We start from the raw sequence: 21,477 nt of genomic DNA on the forward strand, positions 1-21,477 counted from the left end.
ACTTTTAAATAACTCATACTCGGAATGGTCTAGGAAAGGAAAGCTGGGATATTGCTAAAGAATGCAATTTAAAAGTTTTCCTTAAGGGGTGGCTGGGTGGCTCAGTTGGTTAAGGGAGTCCTGCCTCGGGCTCTGTGCTGGGCAGGGAGATTCTTTCTCTCTCTCCCACTCCTTCTGCCTCTCCCCCATAACCCCACACCACTCTCCCCTCCCCCTGCTAAAAAAAAAAAAAAGGGTTTTCCTTAATTCCAGAGCAGTGGTTCTCAAGCCTCAGCATGCATCAGAATCACCTGAAAGGGAAAATTTTTAAAACCCAGAATTCTGAGCCCTCAGAGGTTTTGATTTAGTAGGTATGCTATGAGGCCTGAAAATTTACATTTCAAACAAGTTCAGATAATGCCTATGGTCCAGGGCCCAAATTTGAGAACTACTGGTCTAGAGAAAAGCACTTTGGCCTTCACTATAAATCAAGATTGTTATACCCTTGTCTGAAGGAGACTAATATGGTGATCTCTTCCTTATAAAGATCTTCTAGGAGTAGACTGGGTTCACGATCAAATCTCTCATTCTGCGGTGTTTATTTTCCCATCTAAGAAAAAGGGAGAAAAAGGAAACCTAGAAGGCAAGTACAGAGAAAGAAGTTGGGCAACTCTCTTGCACAAGCAGAAGCCCAGGGAAAGAGCTTGTTCGCTTGCGAGAAGACAAGTTTAAATGGAAAGAGAATGCAAACACTCCCTGAAGCAACACAAATCTCCATATAACTCAAGGCTACAGCCTTCTAGAGCCAGCTCCAGGACTCAGTCACCAGCCAGCAGCTCTGCTAAAACCAACCTCCAGGCCTGGAATTTCATTAGCTTGACAGCTTGTTGGTTTGCAGACATCTTTTAACAATCTTGGGTTTAGCCACATACAACATGGACTCTTTCTGCTCAGCGCCTCTACAGTGTCTTTTGGTGACTCCTAGACAGTCAACCACTGACCCACTATCATGGGCTCACATCCTTCACCAGTAAGGCAATCTGCTCCTGCAGCTGCCGCTCTCCTTCCCATGCTTTGCTCTGGCTTCGACACCTCAGCAGCTCAGCCTTATGGTCTTGATGATGCATAGGGCAGTAGCTCTGTGGTTCGCACAGCTCCTGAAAGTTAGGGGACAAAGTAAGGGATACTCTAGTCTCCAGAACTTCCTACTAGGTATAATAGAGATGCTGCTGGTGGTAGCTAAGAAGGAGCAGTAGTTTCGTCTCAGAGGGCTGTGCAGGCCCTGGAAGTTGCATGCTCAAGTTGGCGCCCCCAAGCCTGAGCTCTCCTTTTGCCCCATGTGCCCCATCCTTTACCATATATTCCAGAAAGAAGTCTCTGTAGCCCCCTTTGAGGATATATAGTTCTGGGTAGTACAATGCAGGATACTGGTTCAGAGCCCTGTCCTCTTCTCTCAGAGAGCGGCACCTTTAGAGAAAACCCAGAGGTGGGTGGGGTGGAAAGAAGCAAGGTCAAGATCCCATGTGCCGTTCACTGGGGAGGGGAAGGAAGAACAGACCATGGGTAACCAAAAAGGTGCTCCAGATCTCACTGTCTTTGCAAAACAAGATTCAAGCAGTCACTCTCTCTCCTCCTCATTCCCAATTCTTTTTCCTTCACTGCTCCAAACTTTTAAATTGTAGAAACCTTTCTTTCTACCTCCCTAACCTTTAAACTACAATGGAAAGAATGCATTCATTCATTCCAATCTCTGTCTGAACTGGTCTGGGAAGGTTCCCTGGTTTTAAGTACCAATTCAAGGTCCATTTCTAACACCCACCCTACCCCATGTAGACACTCACATTCGGGGACCCCTCTCTGAGGAGAATTCACAGTGGAACACGATGATTATTCTTTTCTGGGTGTCCAGAGAGACAATGGGCTTCTTCAGAAAGAAGTTATACAGTTCTTCCTGACTGTACAAGTTTAAGGCTCCCTGTAGAAAAATTTCAGTATTTCCTTAAGGGCCTGTGGATAGTTCCTACACTTAAAAATAACCGGGATACCATCTCGGGATATTTGGGCCAGGAAGTCAAGAATGTAAGCATTTTCAGGGCATAAGATCTAATTATATCTCTGTGTCTATCCCCAAGGTCTAGCACAGAGCTTGGCATGTAGAAGGTACTCAATAAATGTAGATCTGACCCACCCTAATGTGTAGGAATCATTGTGAAGAATGTCTATGAGTGTCTGCAAAGTGCTTCTCAGTCCTTGGATTAATATTTTATTTCCAAGTAGGAGCCCTTGGCTCCAACAGAATAAAGGGAGATTGGTCTAGAAGGGACAGGGAAAGTAAATTGCTCAAGGTATACAGAATTAGAACAGGAATGAGGATTTGAAGCCTTAATGTGCTCCAAAAGTAGAACCTCTGCCCTGGTTCTGGTTAATAGGACCTTTGCCCACAGACTCTTCCTATTAAAGAGCTACCTCCAGGCCCTCCCCACTAATGTCCCCAGTGTAATCTCACCTGGATGTGTCCTCCCAGGTACTCGTATGGATAGCGGCAATCGATAATATAAAACTTCTCAATCAGGCTCTGGAACTTCCCTGACAGTAAGGCAGCCACCTACACAGAAATGATGATTGAACACCCTATTCCCTTTCACTCTGGGAGACAAGAGTCAATCACACAGTTCCTGATTTGCACTCCCTTTAGTCACCAGGATTCCACTGTATACCCAGGCTCCAAAGGTCCCCTATATTTGAAATGGGGCAATGGTTGATCCCTACTGCTCATTCAAGAGGATAAAATACGAAATGGTCTTTTTGGAGCACCAAAATAGCTGGAATTGCCAAGACACCAGGGAAAAGCATATTCAAGGCATTCATCTGGAGGTAGGCATGGCTGCAATCAGCCTCTCAGAAGACACCCAAGGACTTCTGCAGTAGCACAGGTAGCAGGGAGCGATTCTGACTTTGCAAGAATAAATGGGAAATGGTTCCATTGTAAAGGAAGAAAGCAAGTCCTTCAGAAAAAGATACGGAAGGAAAGGGTTGATATCCTTAAGCTACTTGTAGGAGTGTAAATGGTTCAATCTTTCTGGAGCGAACTTTGTAAATTTAAATGTAATTACACTTTGACTCAGCAATTTCTTTCCCAACATCTTTAGTGAACAGAAAAGTAAGCAAAGATGTGGCACAAGAATATTCATCTTAGTCATTATTTTAGGTTATCAAATAACTTAAATATTAGTTTAAGTTATCGAATAATTTAAAAAGTTACAAATAACTTAAATATTCAAAAATAGGGAGTTGGTTAAATTATATATGCCAATATAATAGAATATTATATAGTCATTAGAAGGATAATATAGATTTGTTTTACTGAGGTAGAAAGATGTTTACAATGTCTTGCTAACTTCAACACCACATGTTCATTATGATCCTATTTTTACCAAATATATTCCAGAATAAAATCTGGAAGGCCATAAAGAAAATATTACTAGTGGTTATCTCTGGTGGTGAGATTATGGGTAGAGGAGTCAATGGGCTTGTAACACCTAAACCAGAATGTAAGCTTGCCCAAACTGAGTGATTTTGACTTTTTTCCTTCCCTCCCTTCTTTCCTTGCTTTCTTTCTTCCTCAACAATTATCTATCATTTGTTTAATTAAAAACAAAGGCAAAAGAATGGGATAAATCAGAGTTCTTTAACACAGCTTCGGTTGAATGAGGAGACTCTGTGATTGAACACAGTGAAATACAATGGAAGTGGGGATTTTAGGGACAGAACAGACCAGATGGTAGCTTATATAACCAGTTACCATCTCCAGATATCTGCTTACTGTTTCTGGGGTGATGTACTTCAGATCTTGGTGTCTCCCTGACATGGTTGGTAGCACACATACCTAGAAATACCCAAGAAGTGAAATAACAGCAAGTTTTCTGTACCCCAATTTGAGATCAAAGACCCATATATTGTCCTTCTTTCCAAATGACCTTTAAGACTCCACGTGTGGGGCACCTGGGTTGAGTTTTTGACTCTCGATTTCAGCACAGGTCATGATCTCAGGGTTGTAAGATTGAGCCCTGTGATGGGCTCTGCACTGGGTGTGTAGCCTGCTTAAGATTCTCTCTCTCCCTCTCCCTCTGCCACCACCCCACCCACTGCTCTCTCTATCTCTCTCTCAAAAAAATAAAACAAAAAAACATTAAATAAAAAAATAAAACCCCAGATGCATTCAAAAGAATCAATGGTCTCTATAATGCACATATGCAGCAATTCCATTTCTAAGAAGCGATTCTAAGGAATGAATTAAGGACTCACACAAAGTTTTAGATTTATCTACAAATATGCCCACCTATACAGTTCATAAGGAAAAATTGTAAACATAAATATCCCACAAGAAATTATGAGCAGGGGTGCCTGGCAGCCTCAGTCAGTACAGCATGCAACTCTTGATTGTGGGATTGTGAGTTCAAGCCCCACAATGGGTGTGGAGATTACTTAAAAATAAAAAATGTAAATTTTTTAAAAAAATTATGGGCAGTCAAAAAAATGAAATACCATACTATTAAAAATTATGAAAAGATGAAGCAGAACTGTTTATTGACAGGAAAAGATGTTCCTGATACATTAAATGACGGGGAAAAAAACGGTGAATCACAAAATAGTATAAACCATTTTTTCTGAAAAACCAAAAAAATGTATTTGGGTATGTACATGTGTGTTTGTGAAAATACACAGAAAAAAGGCTGGAGGAATATGTACCAAGATGTTAAAAGCAATAATATTTTTATAAGACTTGAGGTATATTTCATTTTCTACTTTTTATGTAATGACCAAGTATTATTTACAAAATTTTACAAGATATTTTTAAAAGGAAAAAAGTAAAAAGCCTCTTAATTCCCCACTGCTCTGGACTTTCCCAGAATGAATAAGAAATACTTTCTCACTGTAAAGGCTTAGGGTCTAAATCTACCACCACAGCATCTCCAGTTTATCAAATAGTCCTTGGTGAGGATGCAAATTATACCTAGTGTCCTCTTCAAGCAAAGAAAAAAAAGACTCAGATCCAAAATGACTCAATGGAATATAAGATGACAATAACCAAACCTACCTTGGAAAAATCACCAATCAGAGAGCCCTGGTTAGAATCTTCCTCCAACATCTGAGTGATATTAATGTCACACAGAGAGACTGTCTTCTTTAGACCTAAGCCCTGAGGATGACAAGATTCCCCCCACCGCCAATTCTCATGTTAAAGGTTTAAAAACCAGGAGAGGGAGGGAGTGGAGACATATTAAACATATGTACACACTTTAGGGGAAAAAAATGCACAAAGATTTGGCTGTAAAAATGAATACCCCAGCAAGTTTATAATAGAGAAAGAGTACTAATAAATAACAGAGTCTTAGTTAAACAAATCATATTTCACACATTATAGATTACTATTATGCAATAAAGTTATGTTGTAGATTAATTTCACTGACATGAAAATAAGTTCATGATATCCTTAAGAAAGTGAGAAAATTTGTACTTTGTAATACTACTTTAATAAAAGAAAAAAACCTGCATCAGAGTCTAGAAGAACATACACCAAGTGTTGACAATAAGTATCTCTGGTATATGGAATTATGGTCATTTCACAACAGCCTCTTTTGTTTATGTATAATTTCTATACTATCATATGCTGATTTTATAAAATAGTATTTAGATTTTTTTTAAAGGAGGGGTAGGGAATGACAGCTAAATTTTTCAAAAGTTGCCTGTCACCAAATCAGTGTGCTCCATGATGCTGTTTCTCTCAGAATGCAGGTAAAACAGCAGTAAATATTCTTACCGTTCCATGTTTCCTTGTTTCCTCTCAAATCTTATAAAAGAAGGTTGGGAAGACAGTACACCAACATCATTTCCAAAAGTATAATATAAAAGATATTTATTGTTAAATATTTTATATGTGGGTACAGATGTAAAAAAAAACAAGAAAGACATAAAGAACAAGGAGATAAAAGTAAAAGTAATGAGAAAGAAGACAAGATATCCTAAAGCAATCCTCATACCAAAAAAGCAGAGAACACAATGAGATAGAGGATTAAATAGATTCTCATCTTAAAAAGTTCTTACCTTCCTGAGCTCTTTGTGGCTAGAACGATATTCCTTTTTTTCTTTATCTGGTATTGGATTGTCCTTGAATTTTACCACCTGCTTCAGTCTTGGCCGGTTCAAATTCTCTGGCAATGAAGGGGAGCGATACAAGGAGCTTCTATTCGCAGATGCCTGTATGGGAATATCAACCCCTTATGTTCTTACTTCTCTAAGTGTGTCTGCAGGCCAGCAGCATGAACATCTCCTGCAAACTTGTTAGAAATGAAGAATCCTAGATGTTGAGCCTCACCCCAGACCTACTGAATTAAAATCTGCAGTTTAGCAAGCTGCCCCATTGATTTCCAGCAACACTCAAGTTTGATAGGCAAAACCCCAGGTAAGCAACCACTCTTCCCCTCCTCATTAACATCTTTCTCCTTAGAGTGCATGATGTACTATCTCCCCAAGATGTATTAAATCTAGCCAAACCAAATTCACCACCTGACCATCTTATATGTACCAAATCTTGTAGGAGAAAGTAAATGCAAGCTCAGTTCCTCCAGTCAAGTGAAAACCAACCAAACAAACCTAATCCCAGTTTCTCTACGGGATCCTAAGACTCCGACAATCAGGATTTAAGGACCCCAACGAAATTGAAGATGACAAACCAAAAAGGTCAGCCTATGTAAAAAAATACTAAGCAGCAAGAGTATGTGTCACTTTTTTGAGGTAGCAGTTTCTTTGAGGGAGAGAGAAAAAAATAACCCAGCTTTCTTATAAAGTGGGTTGTTAATGGAAAGAAAAATAGCAGAATAAGCATGATGCAAGGGAAAAGGGAACACCAGAATCTAGTATAAAGATGACCATTATAGGATTGATATTATGAAGTCCATCAGGGAAAAATGGATTAAATACCATGAAGAACTGGCCTTGGAAGTTACTAACTGAGACTAAAGTGCAAGAAGATGGACTACTGTCTCCTTGAAAGCCATGGTTTGAGTATTATAACCAGAGGCAGGGAGATATATTAAATGACCTCTGATAACAACTTTCAACAAATCTAAGATTCTTTTTTTTAATTTTAGTAATCTCTACATCCAACGTGGGGCTTGAACTCATGACCCGGAGATCAAGAGTCCCGTGCTCTATTGACTGAGCCAGCTAGAGCCCCTTCAACTAATCCAAGATTCTTATTCTCTGTTCCCAGGTACCTTCTACTGCCCTACACGAAAGCCAGAAGTCCCTACTTTATACACTCACCTCACTAACTACTATGGATTGATTAAGAGTGGGGGGGGGGGCTAGATAATAAGAGAGCCATAACTAGAAAACAAGTTGATGGCCAATGGTTTCTGGGAGAATAAAACAAAAACATCAATAGTTTATAATAACTATATTAAAGTTTTTGTCACACCCATGGTCCCATCTAAGGGAAACTCCATTGTTCCTGATACCATCTACAGTTCACATTTCACATACCAGTATTTTACACCTACCTGTCCCCTTGGATCCCTGCCAGTCAACTCCCTATGTCCCCACAACCTACCCAGAGCCACTGACTGGCCCAGGGTGCTGTCTTGACACATCCATTTAGTAGCCTAGAACATGTAAAAATAATCTGGGCCAATTAGGTTCCCTCTCCTAGGAATCTAACTTAGAAAATGGCAAAATAATTAGGCAGCAACAGAAGCCAAAACTCAAAAGGAAAAGCCAAAAGATACAGTAAAGGCCATGACGCCAAGGATGAATGCATGGATGAACCAAAGTTATACTGGGAGAAGAGATGTGGTGAAAGATTGAGGAACAGGCTACCCAGACTTCTTGACAGACTTCTCTTCATATAACTTTAATTTTGCCCTGAGAAGGCAGGAAGAAGCCAGATCAGAATTTCAAATTTGATGGCCTTAGTGCAACCTCTGTTTCTTTTAACCAAAACAGCCTCTCTAGAACACACCAAATTATTAAGCTAAGGGATTAATGTATTTTATTTTATTATTTTTTAAAAGATTTATTTATTATTTTAGCGGGGGGGGGGGGTCAGAGGGAAAGGGAGAGAGACAATCACAAGCAGACTCCCCACTGAGTGTGGAGCCGGATGCAGGGCTCGATGCCGGGCTGGATTTTATTACCCTGAAATCACGATCTGAGCCAAAATCAAGAGTCAGACACTCAACCCACTGAGCAAACCAGGTGCCTCTAAGGGCTCACTGTAAAGAGTCTGGAATTAATTAGCTACTAAGGGAAATATTTCCATTCTTTAGTATTATAGCTAAGAAATTTTTACCTAACCCAAGGTCACAGAATTTTTCTCCTGTATCTTATGTTTTTTTTCTTCAGATGTTTTATAGTTTTAAATTTCATATTCAGGACTATTGTCCATTTTGTACTAATTTCTATATAAGGTATGAGGCATGGACTGAGGTTTTTGTTTTTCATATAGATTTTCAATTGCTCCAGCACAATTTGTTGAAAAGACTGTTTTCTCCATTTAATTGTCTTGTATCTTGGTCTAATCATCAATTGACCATAAATGCATAAGTCTATTTCTCAAATTTCTATTCTCTTCCATCAGTGCTTTAGGTTTCTGGTAGCTATTATCATGGTGATAATAAAGCTGATAAACATCTTTTTGGGTTTCATATGGCCTAAAGGCAAGAATCCAAAAATAAATCATGTACCAATGAGGTACCAGTAGAGAAAACTACTTTAACAAATAGAAACAGCCACTACTGTTCTGAGAGAGCCTTTCCAAAACATTTATATAAAAACAAATGGCAACTTACTGCAAAGAGGATACGTGTTTGGTCATGAAGGGATGATGATAGTGATGATACCGCAGTTTTGTCTAGCGAGTCATGTTTCCCAGTTCTCAGAAGTGGGGGGGGGGGGCCAGGACCAGCTGGCTTAGATTGCATTCAACATCTACCCATTAAAGACTTTCCCTCTTTTAGGAATCAATGAACGCTCTCAAAATCTGGGAGTTTGAAGCATTTAAAAGGCCAGGAAGAAGAAAAGGAAACTTGCTAAGCTTGATTCTACCTGCAGATTTTATAAAAAGGTCTAAATGAATAATCATTATTTTGTAAACTGAGGAGGCATCACCATTTCCTTATGGTCTACATACTCTTCAACACACATAGACTTGCTTCTGTTTGTACCACTCTACTGCTCTTGTCAAGGTTCTCAACAATCTTCATTTCACCGTATCTGACAATCACTTCTTTAGACATAAGAACTTCATAGTGGCTTCCATCGAGCTGGCTACTGCCTTCTTCCTTGGCTTCACCTCCTAGTTTAGTTTAGTGCTAGTACAGGCAACCCCTAAACTAAAAGAACCACGATGCTTCTACCTCTTTGTTGTTCCTTCTCAATCTTTTTTGTTGGGCCTCCTCACCTACCAAACCTCTAATAGATGTTGGATTCATCAGGGTTAGGTCCTGGCCCTTTTCTATTCCCTCACTTTTGCCTTACATCATTTTTTCTACCTGTCAGTTCAAATTTTCCCTCTATACAGATGACTCTCAAATATCTATTTCCAATCAAAACTTCCAATCTTATTTCCAGATGTCCATATCCACATACTTGCTTAACAATTTCTGAGCACCTACTAGATGACAGAGCAGTGAATAAGGGAGTGGAAGAAACGAATAATGTATTATGTTCCTTTATGTAGCAGCATGTTCTATATGTAAAAAATAAAGAAGAATGAAGAGATAGGAAACATATTTGGGTTGGAAAGCTTGTCAGGAAAGGCCTTTCTGATAAGATGACATATGTGGAGAAATGAGACTAAATTGGGGGGGGGGGGATCCTGTTTTGCCTAGGGAAAGAAAGTTCCAGGCTGAAGGAACAACAAATGCAAAGGCGCTGGTGAGAACAGCAAGGCCAGTAATAGCCACATCTGGTATGCTACTGTTTTTAGAAAGCCCAAAAACTAACTGAAGCGATACCATAAACCAACTAGACCTAACAGACATCAACAGAACACTGTAATCAACAATAGAATGTACATTCTTCTCAAATACACATGAAATATTCTCCAAGATAGACCCTACACACTAGGTCATAAAATAAGCCTCAATAAATTTTAAACTACTGGAAGTCATACAAAGTATGTTTTCTGACCACAATGGATTCATCAGAAATTAATAACAGAAAAAAAAATCTGGAAAATTCAGTTAGATGGAAATTAAATAACACACTCCTAAAAACCCACTGGGTCAACAAAGATCTCAAGGGAAATTAGAAAATACTTTTGGATGAATAAAAATGAAGGCACAGCACACCAAAATTCACGTAAGGATAAAGCCAAAGTAGTGTTTAAGTGAAAATTCACAGCTATAAAGGCCCATAATAGAAAAGAGAATGATCTCAAGACAATGAGCTAAACTTCCATCAAAAAAGAAATTAAATCCAAAGCAAGCAGAATCAAGGAAGTAAAGATTAGAGCAAAAATTTTAAGAAGAAGTAAAGAACAGAAAAACAAAAGAGAAAACAACAGAACCAAAAGCTGATTCTTGGAAAAGAGCAACAAAATTGATAAACTTTTAGCTAGACTAACCAAGAAAAAAAGAAGACTCAAATTACTAAAATTAGGAACGAAAGAGGGAACATTACTAGCAATTTTTCAGAAATAAAAAGGATCATGGGGGATACTATGAATAACTACATACCAATGAATAAGAAAACTCAGATTAAATGGGCAAATTCCTGAAAGACAAAAACCACCAAAATTGACTCAAGAAGGAACAGAAAATCTGACCAGACCTATAAAAAGTAGAGATTGAACTAGTAATTTAAAAATTTCCCACAAAGAAAAACCCAGGTCCCGATGGCTTTACTGGTGAATTTAGCCGAACATTAAAAGAACAAAAAACAAAAAACCTCACCAATTCTACACATATTCTTCCAGAAAATTTAAAAAGAGAGAATTCTTTCCAAATGATGAAAGACATTACAAGGAAAACCAAACACTAAAGATCAGTATCTCTCATGAACAGAAATACAAAAATCCTCAATAAAATTTCAGTAAATCAAATCCAACAACACATTAAAAGGAAAATACATCATAATCAACTAAGGTTATCACAGGAATGCAAGGTTGTTTTAACATTCCAAGACCAATGTAATTAACCATATTAATAGGTTAAAAAAGAAAACTCACATGATCATCTCAATAGATGCAGAAAAATCAGTTGACAAAATCTGTTATCTGTTCCTGCTAAAATCTCTCAGCAAACTGAGAATGGAAGGGAACTTCTTCAGCCTAACAAATGGCATCTCAAGGAAGCTATCACTAGAGGTGCCTGGGTGGCTCAGTTGGTTAAGCAGCGGACCCGATCTCAGCTCAGGTTTTGATCTCAGGGTTATGACTTTGAGCTCCGCGTTGGGCTCCATGCTGGGTATGGGGCCTACTTTGGGGAAAAAAAAAAAAAAAGAGGGGGCACCTGGGTGGCTCAGTTGGTTGAGCATTGGACTCTTGGTTTCAGGTCAGGTCATGATCTCAGGATTGTGAAATCACGTCCCCTGTGGGGCTCCCTGCTTAACATGGAGTCTGCTTGAGATTCTTTTGTTTGTTTTGTTTTGTTTTTGTGGGTTTTTTTTTTAAAGATTTTTATTTATTTATTTGTCAGAGAGAGAGGGAGCACAAGCAGGGGAAGTGGCAGGCAGAGGGAGAAGTAGGCTCCTGGCTGATTAAGGAGCCCAATGTGGGACTTGATCCCAGGACTCTGGGATAGTGACCTGAGCCAAAGGCAGACACCTAACCAACTGAGCCACCCAGGTGTCCCATCTTCTTGAGATTCTTTTCCTCTTCCTTCTCCTCTCCCTACTTGCGCTCTCTCAATTTCTCTCTTTCTCTGTCTCAAATAAATAAATAAAATCTTCAAAAGAAAAAAAGAAAAGAAAAGAAACCCATAACTAACATCACACTCAATGGAGAAAAACTGGATGCTTTTCCCATAAGATCAGGTACAAGGCAAAGTGTTCTCAGTAATTTTTAAGATTGCCAAGGAGTCCTGATACCAAAGAATCGGAGAAGTATTAATCTAGGAGAAAGGGGAAAACTGATAATACAGGATGGAGAAAAAGAGAGCAGATTACTGCAGGAGCAGACAAGAGGAGATGCTTCCATGTGACTCAGGGGTTTTGCAAAATCTTCATAATGACCTAAGGGCCCTACATGACCTGTCCTTCTGCTACCTACTCTCTGGGCTCATCTACCACTGTGCACCTGCTCACTTTGCTCCAGCCACACTGGCCTTCTTGCTGTTCCAGGAACATTCCAAGCACAACCCCACTTCAGAAGCACTACATTTGATCTTTCTTCTGCCTAGAAAAATTCATCCTTCGAAAACTGTTTGTCTCCCTCACTGCTTCAGATGTCTGCTCAAACATCTGTGACGGTCTTCTGTGATCTATGCAACCTATCAAAAATATCAACTCCCACTCTACTCCAGCCCAATCCAGGTACTCCCTATTCTCTTTAACCTACTTTTTTACCATAGTATTTTACCATCTGTCTTTGTTTCTTTATGTTTCCTCCTGACTAGAATGTAAGCTCCAAAAGAGAACAGACTTTACTGTGTTGTTGTGCTTGCTACTGTATCTCCAGCATTACTGAAGGGAGGGAGGGAGGAAGGAAGGAAGGGGTAAATGAACAGGAGGAAGTGCAGAGGCAAGCTTCAGAGAGCAGGAGGGACACTTCATTGCAGTATATCAAGAGAGATGGTAGTTATATGGGTATTAGAGCAGATAGGTTGCTGTATTTGGTGAGAGAATAAGCTAGTTTTCTTTTGATGGCTTCTGTTTTCCCTTTGAAATAAAAACACTTCAAACTTAACATGTCCAAAGTCATCCTTGATTCTATCCTTTCTTTATAGCCTGACTGTTCTGTATCCAAAATACCTTCTGAATTCATCCATTTCTGTCTCTGTAGCCACCACCTTAGTCCAGGCTAGGACCAACCCTCCCTGAGACTACTGCAATAGCTTCCTATCCTACTCTTACCTGTTCCCAACTTCCCCTCTCCTTCTAACTCTTAATCTTCTCTGATCCTGCCGCCTTCTTTTTTTTTTTTTCTTTAAGATTTTATTTATTTATTTGACAGAGAGTGACAGCGAGTGAGGGAACACAAGCAAGGGGAGTGTGAGAGGGAGAAGCAGGCTTCCCATCGAGCCAGGAGCCCGATACAGGGCTAGATCCCAGGACTCTGGGATCATGACCTGCGCGGAAGGCAGACGCTTAACAGCTGAGCCACCCAGGCGCCTCTCTAATACCTTCTTTATCCAGCAACAAGAGTGGTCTTCATAAAACAAACCAGGTCCTACTATTCCTCTGCTGAATATCCTCTACTGGCTTCCCAATGCACTTAGAATAAAATCCACACACTCATAGCCCTAAGGCCCTGCATGATCTGTCTCCTGCTTACCTCTTCCGTCCCCACTCAGGCAACTCTCCCCCTCCCTCACAATGGCTTCTCAGTTCCTTGTATATACCAAGATCTATTCAACTTGGGATCTTTGCAATATTCCATCCTCATGGAATGCTCTTGTCTCTAGTCATGTTATGTATGGTTCCTGCATAACTAGAGTGACCAATTCATCCAAATTTGTCTGGGACTTTCCCAGTTTTAGTACTGAAAGGCCCAGGTCATAGGAGCCTCCTCAATGGCAGCAAACTGGGACAGTTTATCAACCTGTTCTCAAATAAGTATCTCTTGCTCAAGGAGGCCTTTCCCATTTATTCCTATTTATTTATTTATTTTTAAAGATTTTATTTATTTATTTGTCAAAGAGAGAGACCGAGAGCGCACAAGCAAGGGGAGTGGCAGGCAGAGGAAGAAGCAGGCTCCCTGCTGAGCAAGGAGCCCGAGGGACTCAATCTCAGGACCCTGGGATCATGACCTGAGCCAAAGGCAGGTTTGTTTCTTTGTTTGTTTGTTTATTTATTTATTTATTTGTGCCCCTATTTATTCCCATTTAAAGGTTCCCTTCTATTAGTGCTTAACTCAGTCCTCTTTTTGTTTCTTTCATTACACTTAGACAATTTGCAATAATTAAATTATCTTTTCTCTTATGGCAGTCATTTGCAATTTGGGTAATATTGGCAATTCAGTAAATTTCTAATTTGATGGAGGCAGCCCTGCCTCCTCATAAGGAGGCCAAGGGGTACAGGTATTCCCTTTTCTATTCTCTTATAATCAACCAGATATTCCTAATTGGATTTTGATAGTTGAGGAATAACACAAGAGCACATGGTTGGCTGAGCCTTTTTTATGGTTGCAGAATCACAGTGGAGAATATAGCGAGTGGCAGCAAATGGTCCTGAGCAATACAGTCCAGCAGCAGGTTGGATTACCTTCTGGGGCTGGGGGGCAGTAATGGTGACACTAAGTATCCGGCCAGTAGGTGGTAACATCTACTCAATGACCCCACAGCAGCATTTTGCTGGGCCTTACCTTGTTTTCCAGCCTTCCTGGTAATTCTGAGTTCTTCAATACCCTCCAGAAAATCCCTCTTCTGCCTTCTGCCTGAGATAACTAGAAATCAGTCTCTTTTTTTTTGCAATCATGAACTCTAACTAGAACATTTATTAACCTGACAAACCTGAGTTTGTTGGTGTTGTTGATGTCTCCTCAACAAGAATATGAACTCCAAGAGGACATAAACCTAGCCTGTATTGTTCATCATTGTATTACCACTGCCTAACACAGGGCCTGACACTTAACAGGAACTCAAAAAATATTTTTTGAATGAATGCATCAGAAATCACTTAGGTTATATAAATCTCCTTGCTTTATCAGGTATCTATTTACATTTAGCATCAAAGAGATAAATCCAATAACAAAAATCCCTACTCCTTTTCTATTCTAAAATTTACTGTTCTGCATGTTCTTACACAGTGTGCCCTCAACTGAAAATGATGCTATAAGAGTCACAATGCTTTAAAATGAGCACATAAGGGGACTAAATATTTTTTAAACACCAAAAAAATGGGGCGCCTGGGTGGCTCAGTCGTTAAGCGTCTGCCTTTGGCTCAGAGCATGATCCCAGGGTCCTGGGATCGAGCCCCACATCCGGCTCCCTGCTCTGCTGGGAAGCCTGCTTCTGCCTCTCCCACTCCCCCTGCTTGTGTTCCCTCTCTCGCTGGCTCTCTCTCTCTCTGTCAAATAAGTAAATAAAATCTTAAAAAAAAAAAAAAAAAAAGCCACATAGTGGTTACTGTATTGGACAGATATAAAGCATCTCCATCATCTCAGAAAGTTTTACAGAATAGCAGTGCTCTAGATAATTGATCCACCATCCTTCCTAACACTCAATCCCCTCAAATTTTGGGTATTCAACCTTACCAAACCTACACAAAAAGCAAATTTTGGGATGCCTGGGTGGCTCAGTAGGTTAAGCGTCCAACTCCTGATTTTGGCTTAGGTCATGATCTTGGGGTCCTGGGATTGAGCCCTGTGTCAGGCTCCAAGCTCAGTGAAGAGTCTGCCTGGGATTCTCTCTCCCTCTCCCCCTGCTCTTCCCCCTGCTTGCTCCCTCTTTCTCTCTCTCTAATAAATAAATATTTAAAAAAAAGAAAAAAAGCAAATGTCATTATTTCATGTTCCTGGGACAGTTTTTACCTTCCAGACATATTCAGCAAAAGACACCATGATACTGCTAAAAACACCAGCTCAGGAGTGAGGCAGATCTCAGCTTAAATCCTGACTCTGCCAATGGCTAAATTTGTGACCTTGGATAAGAGCCTTTATCTCATGGTCTGATGTTCTCCTCCCAAAAGGGGATAATACTAAAGAAAAAAACAAAAGAGTGAGAAGAAAGAAAATAAAGGGGCATCATACTCCTATTTCAGGATTGACCTGAAAATTAAATGAGATGATGGATATAAACAGCTCAGCACACAGTGCCCAGTACAAGTAGTCAATAAGCAGAACCTATTATTATTACCTGCCTCTCATTTTTCTTTTCCACTGTTGTCTCCCAAGACACTGCTCAAAACACTAAAACTCAGACTACTTCTTTCCCTACACTCATACCATGTTCTGAAAACTGAAAACCCTTTAGAGAGGGACTTCACAACTTCTCAAATACTTGCACCAAGCTTCTCCTGCACCCCACATTAGCCTCTCAATAAGCAGGGACAAAAAAAAAAAAAAAAAAAAAAAGAAGAGGAGGAATAGGAGGAAGAGGAAGAAGGCGAAGAAGAAGGCGAAAAAGAAAGAAAGAAAAGAAAAGAAAAATCTGCAACCTTCCTCTATTACTCTACCACCAAGAATTCAAACTTGGCACATCCTCAAACTAACTAAAATTTCCCCTAGCTCTCAAAGTTTCTAAACCAGATGCTTCTTCCTCCTCAGCAACTTTCAACCTCATTGCTGTTCTTACTTTACCGAGCCTACCCAGTGAGACATTTGGCTCCTTATCCAGGCTTTTATTCATCATCATCTAATTCTCTGCTACTTTCTTACTTTTTTCTTTTTTTTTTTTAAGATTTTATTTATTTGTCAGAGAGAGAGAGAGAGCACAAGCAGGGGGAGCAGCAGGCAGAGGGAAAAGCAAGCTCCCCACTGAGCAAGGAGCCCAACTTGGGTCTCAATCACAGGACCCTGGGATCACAACCTGAGCCGAAGGCAGCCGCTTAACCAACTGAGCCACTTAGGCATCCCATTCTCTGCTACTTTCACCATCACCTATGCTAACACAACCCCTATGACTTTTTCATCTGCCACTGGCAACCTCCAACCCTCACTTAATCATCCCCGGAGTTCCAGAGTCTCCAATCTTGCTTCTAGGCAACAGCACACTATGCCATGCAGGTCTATCACATAAAACCTTACAAATGTCATTTTATTAGCCTTTTAATAATTCCCTTCTGCAGTTTCCAAAAGTTGATTATAACCTTCTCTAAACTCTTCAAGACTGTCACCTAACACTCTCCTCTGAGTCATCAGATTACTGCAACTCTCACTTTGCTAAGGACATTAATGCCATCGAGCATCCCTGCTCTACCAGTTTTTATAACTCCACACATTTTAGTCCTCATACAACAGTAATTAAGCACTTATACTACACTACATTATAATAATTCAGCATTAGTAATTGGCAAGTATTGTTCTAAATGCTTTATGTACAATTAACTCATTTAATCACCAACAACCCTATGAAATAGTTATCAAAACCTTTACTTTGGGTGACTGGGTGGCTCAGTCAGTTGGGCATCCGCCTTCAGCTTGGGTTGTGATCCCAGAGTCCAGGGATCTGTTCCGCATCAGGCTCCCTGGTCGGCAGGGAGTGTGCTTCTCACTCTGCCCTTCACCCTGACTGTGCTCTCTCTCGCTTGTGCTCTCAAATAAATAAATAAAATCTTTTAAAAACAACAAAAACAAAAAAAACCCTTTTCTTTTTTGTGGATTAAGAAAGTGAAGCCTGGGTGGCTCAGTTAGTCAAGCGTCTGCCTTCGGCTCAGGTCATGATCGCAAGGTCCTGGGATCCACACCGGCGTGGAGCTCCTTGCTCAGCGGGGAGCCTGCTTCTCCCTCTGCCTGCCACTCCCCCGGCATCTGTGCTCTCTCTCTCTGACAAATAAATAAATAAAATCTTAAAAAAAAAAAAAAAAGTGAAGCATAGGGAAATCATATGACTTTACCCATACCGTTAAAGAGCCAAGTTATGGAATCCAGAAAGTCTGGATCCAATGTCTGTTACTTTCTAGACCAAAATATTCCACGGACTCCCACGTTCTTGACTCTTCCCTGTAGTCCCATATAATCTCAAATTCGCCCTTCGAGAGGGGCTAGGAATGGTGATCAGACAGAGTTAGCCTTAGCTATTATGTTTCAATTTTCTTTCAAGGAGAATATATTCAAGTATGATTTGTGAAATAAAAAATGTATAAAATGACTTACTACAAAGTTATACCAATCAAAACTATAATACTGATATAAAGACAGACATATAGACCCATGGAATAGAACAGAGTCCAGAAATAAACCCATATGTATATGGTCAAGTGATTTTTTTTTTTTTTAAGTAGGCTCAACACCCTGCTCAGAATCCAACATGGGGCTTGAACTCACGACCCTGAGATCAAGACCTGAGCTGTGATCAAGAGTCCAACACTTAACCGACTGAACTACGTAGGCATCTCTAGTCGAATGATTTTTGATAAGGATGCCAAGACCATTCAATGAAGAAACGACAGTATTTTCAACAAATGGTGCTGGGATAAATGAATATTCACATGCAAAAGAATGAAACTGGACCCTTACCTAAAACTACACAGAAAAATTAATTCGAAGTGGGTCAAAACCCAAATTAAAGAGCTAAAATTATAAAACTCTTCAAAGAGTTTGTTTGGGGTGATGAAAAAGTTCTAGAGATGGATAAGCACAATACTAACAACATGAACTTGATGCCACTGAACCATACACTTTAAAAAATGGTTAAAATGGTAAATTTTATGTATATTGTATTTTACCACAATAAAGAAATGTGTAAAATGAATAAATATATAAAATTGACTGCTCTGTTTGTGTCCTAGATCTCTTTTTTCTGACTCCTGAATGATGTCATTCCTGAGTCTATCTACTTCACTAGCAGTCTCCTCCCGGACTATCACTGCTTCTCCACAAGCTCTTAACACTCTGCTCTAAGCTTGGAGCCTTCATTTTCTCTTCTACACAGATGGTCCCAAAATGTACATTTCCGGTCCTGACGGCTCCACTCCTCATTCAGGATTTCCACTTAAATTTCCCATTAACGCCTCTAACTCAAATGCCCAAAAGAGAACATACCTTATTTCCTTTAAATTCCTCCTTATTTTCAAATGCATTGTAGTGTCAGCACTGCTCCAGTTACTCAAGTTAAAGTTAAAAGCAGCACCCTACTAAACTTCTAGGTCCTTTTTCATACCACTCTGTCATCTATAGCACTTTTGACAATCTGTCATTATCTCAGGTATTGGTTTGCTTACTTACATTGTCTATCTTCTAGACTAGAAAAAATATAAATATGAGCTCCATGAAAGTTAGGAATCTTGACCATCTTAATCACAACTCTGTCCTCAATTCTGGTATAGCACCTGGCACATATCAGTCTCATAATAAATCTTTACTGAATGTTGTTAACAGCTTACATTTGCTTTTATTAACAATAATCAAGTATGTGGAATATTATAAACTGTGTTTAATACTTAATCATATTCACAACAATCCTACTGAGGAAGTATTTCTCATTATTATGCTCTCTGTTTTATAAATAAGAAACTGAGCTTTAGACTGGTTAAGTGTCTTTCTCCTGCTCAGAACACTAAATAAGAGAATGAGGACTAGAATCCACGGACTCAACTATATCACATTTGCCTATTTAATCAATAAATGTAAAACACACACTCCTACGCATATTTGTTTCAAAGAAATGAAGCTGATTCAGAAATGCCAAATACCTCAGATTCTATCTTTGGCGTATCAGGACACGGCCAATAAGCCACAGGCTTCAGGTATGCCTCCCAGTGACACAGGGAGGATATATAGTAAAATAGATGAAAAATCATGCTACATATGTTCCATCCATTACTATTATTCTGAAGGCATCACTTACACCGAATTATATGGATGATGATGTACTCAAACTACTAACTGGAACCTTCCCACCCAGCAGTAATAAGAATCCCATGGTTATCAGATACCCTATTAGTCAGGTAGCCCTGAAAGTATAGAGACCATGTCTTCTGGATCTCTGTAGAGCTACCACTTTTTGTACAGGGGCTAAAACCCAGGAGATGCACAACATTGTTTATTCAAGAATGAAGGCATATGGGAAATGCAAAGATATCAGACAGTACCTTACCTTGGCCTCTTCTTGATCTTCCAGAGAAAACTCCATCAATTCATTGGAAATCTCTGCCTGATCTTCTCCTAGTTCTGTATTTTTATCCAATTTTTGAAGTGTAGTAATGGGACTGCCCATATATTTCATTTCACTTTCCAAAAAGTTTCCATTGTCCTGTCAATGATGTGGACAATATTAACAACTATTCAGGACCCCTTACCTTATATCATATACAAAAATTAATTCAAAATGAATCAAAGACCTAAACGTAAAAGGTAAAACTGTAAAACTCTTAGAAATAAGCAGTGGGAAAAGTTCGTAACACTGGATTTGGCAATGATCTCATTAATATGACACAAAAGCATGGGCAACAGAAGAAAAAAATGGACAAATTGGACTTATCAAAATTAAAAACTTCTGTGCATCAAAAAATACCACCAAGAAAGTAAAAAGGCAATGTACAAAATGGGAGAAAATATTGGCAAATCATATACCTGATAAGGGATTAATATCCAGAATACATAAAATACTCATACAGTCAACACCAAAAAAAACAAATATTTAAAAATGGTGCAGCTGAAATCGTGGAAGGAGCCGAGATGCCCTTCAACAGATGACTGGATTAAGAAGTTGTGGTCCATATATACAATGGAATATTACTCAGCTATCAGAAAGAACGAGTTCTCAACATTTGCTACAACATGGACAGCACTGGAGGAGATAATGCTAAGTGAAATAAGTCAAGCAGAGAAAGACAACTATCATATGATTTCTCTCATCTATGGAACATAAGAACTAGGATGATCGGTAGGGGAAGAAAGGGATAAAGAAAGGGGGGGTAATCAGAAGGGGGAATGAAACATGAGAGACTATGGACTATGAGAAACAAACTGAGGACTTCAGAGGGGAGGAGGGTGGGGGAATGGGATAGACCGGTGATGGGTAGTAAGGAGGGCACGTATTGCATGGTGCACTGGGTGTTATACACAACTAATGAATCATCGAGCCTTACATCGGAAACCGGGGATGTACTGTATGGTGACTAACATAATATAATAAAAAATCATTAAAAAAAAAAAAAAAAAAATGGTGCAGCTGATATGGATAACAGTATGGTGAATCCCCCTCACATTAAATATAGAGTTATAATCCACCAATTCCATCTCTGGGTATATACCCTAAAGAATTGAAAGCAAGTCTTTGAACAGGTATTTGTATACCAATATTCATGGTAGCATTATTCGCAAGGAAAAAGGTGGAAACAATCCAAGTGTCCATCAACAAATTAATGGATTAACAGAATGTTATACCATTAAGTGTCCAAAAGTCAAATTCATAGAGACAGAAAATAGACTAGAGGTTACCAGGAGCTGGAGGGAGGGAGGAATAAAGGAATTATTTTTTAATGGGTAGAGAGTTTCTGTTCTAAATGAGGACAAAAACCTGGAAATGAATAGTGATGATGGTTGCACAACACTGTGAATGTATTTAATGCCACTGGATTGTACACTTAAAAATGGTTAAAATGGCAAATTTTATGTTATGTATACTTTACCACGTTAAAAGACACACACACACGCACACACGGGAGACTATTCAG

General features: G+C 39.5%; 1 protein-coding gene across 2 annotated transcripts in view; it reads right to left on the minus strand.

Moving 5' to 3' along the window:
- Positions 1-561: 561 nt before the first annotated feature.
- CDC25C (cell division cycle 25C) overlaps positions 562-21,477 on the minus strand; it is a 28,862-nt gene continuing 7,946 nt past the window's right edge. Inside the window, exons 8-15 of one of the 2 annotated variants that reach the window (XM_057307155.1) lie at positions 19,896-20,051; positions 6,085-6,237; positions 5,078-5,179; positions 3,803-3,865; positions 2,486-2,584; positions 1,821-1,954; positions 1,335-1,446; positions 562-1,136 (exon numbers count right to left, since the gene is read on the minus strand). In XM_057307155.1, coding sequence (XP_057163138.1) covers positions 987-1,136; positions 1,335-1,446; positions 1,821-1,954; positions 2,486-2,584; positions 3,803-3,865; positions 5,078-5,179; positions 6,085-6,237; positions 19,896-20,051 — 969 coding nt within the window. In that variant the 3' untranslated portion in view covers positions 562-986. The remainder of the gene's footprint in view (positions 1,137-1,334; positions 1,447-1,820; positions 1,955-2,485; positions 2,585-3,802; positions 3,866-5,077; positions 5,180-6,084; positions 6,238-19,895; positions 20,052-21,477) is intronic. The other variant, XM_057307156.1, reaches the window with a different exon arrangement.

Source organism: Ursus arctos, unplaced genomic scaffold, assembly GCF_023065955.2.
Source record: "Ursus arctos isolate Adak ecotype North America unplaced genomic scaffold, UrsArc2.0 scaffold_5, whole genome shotgun sequence".
In the NCBI taxonomy this organism is placed as follows: Eukaryota; Metazoa; Chordata; class Mammalia; order Carnivora; family Ursidae; genus Ursus; species Ursus arctos.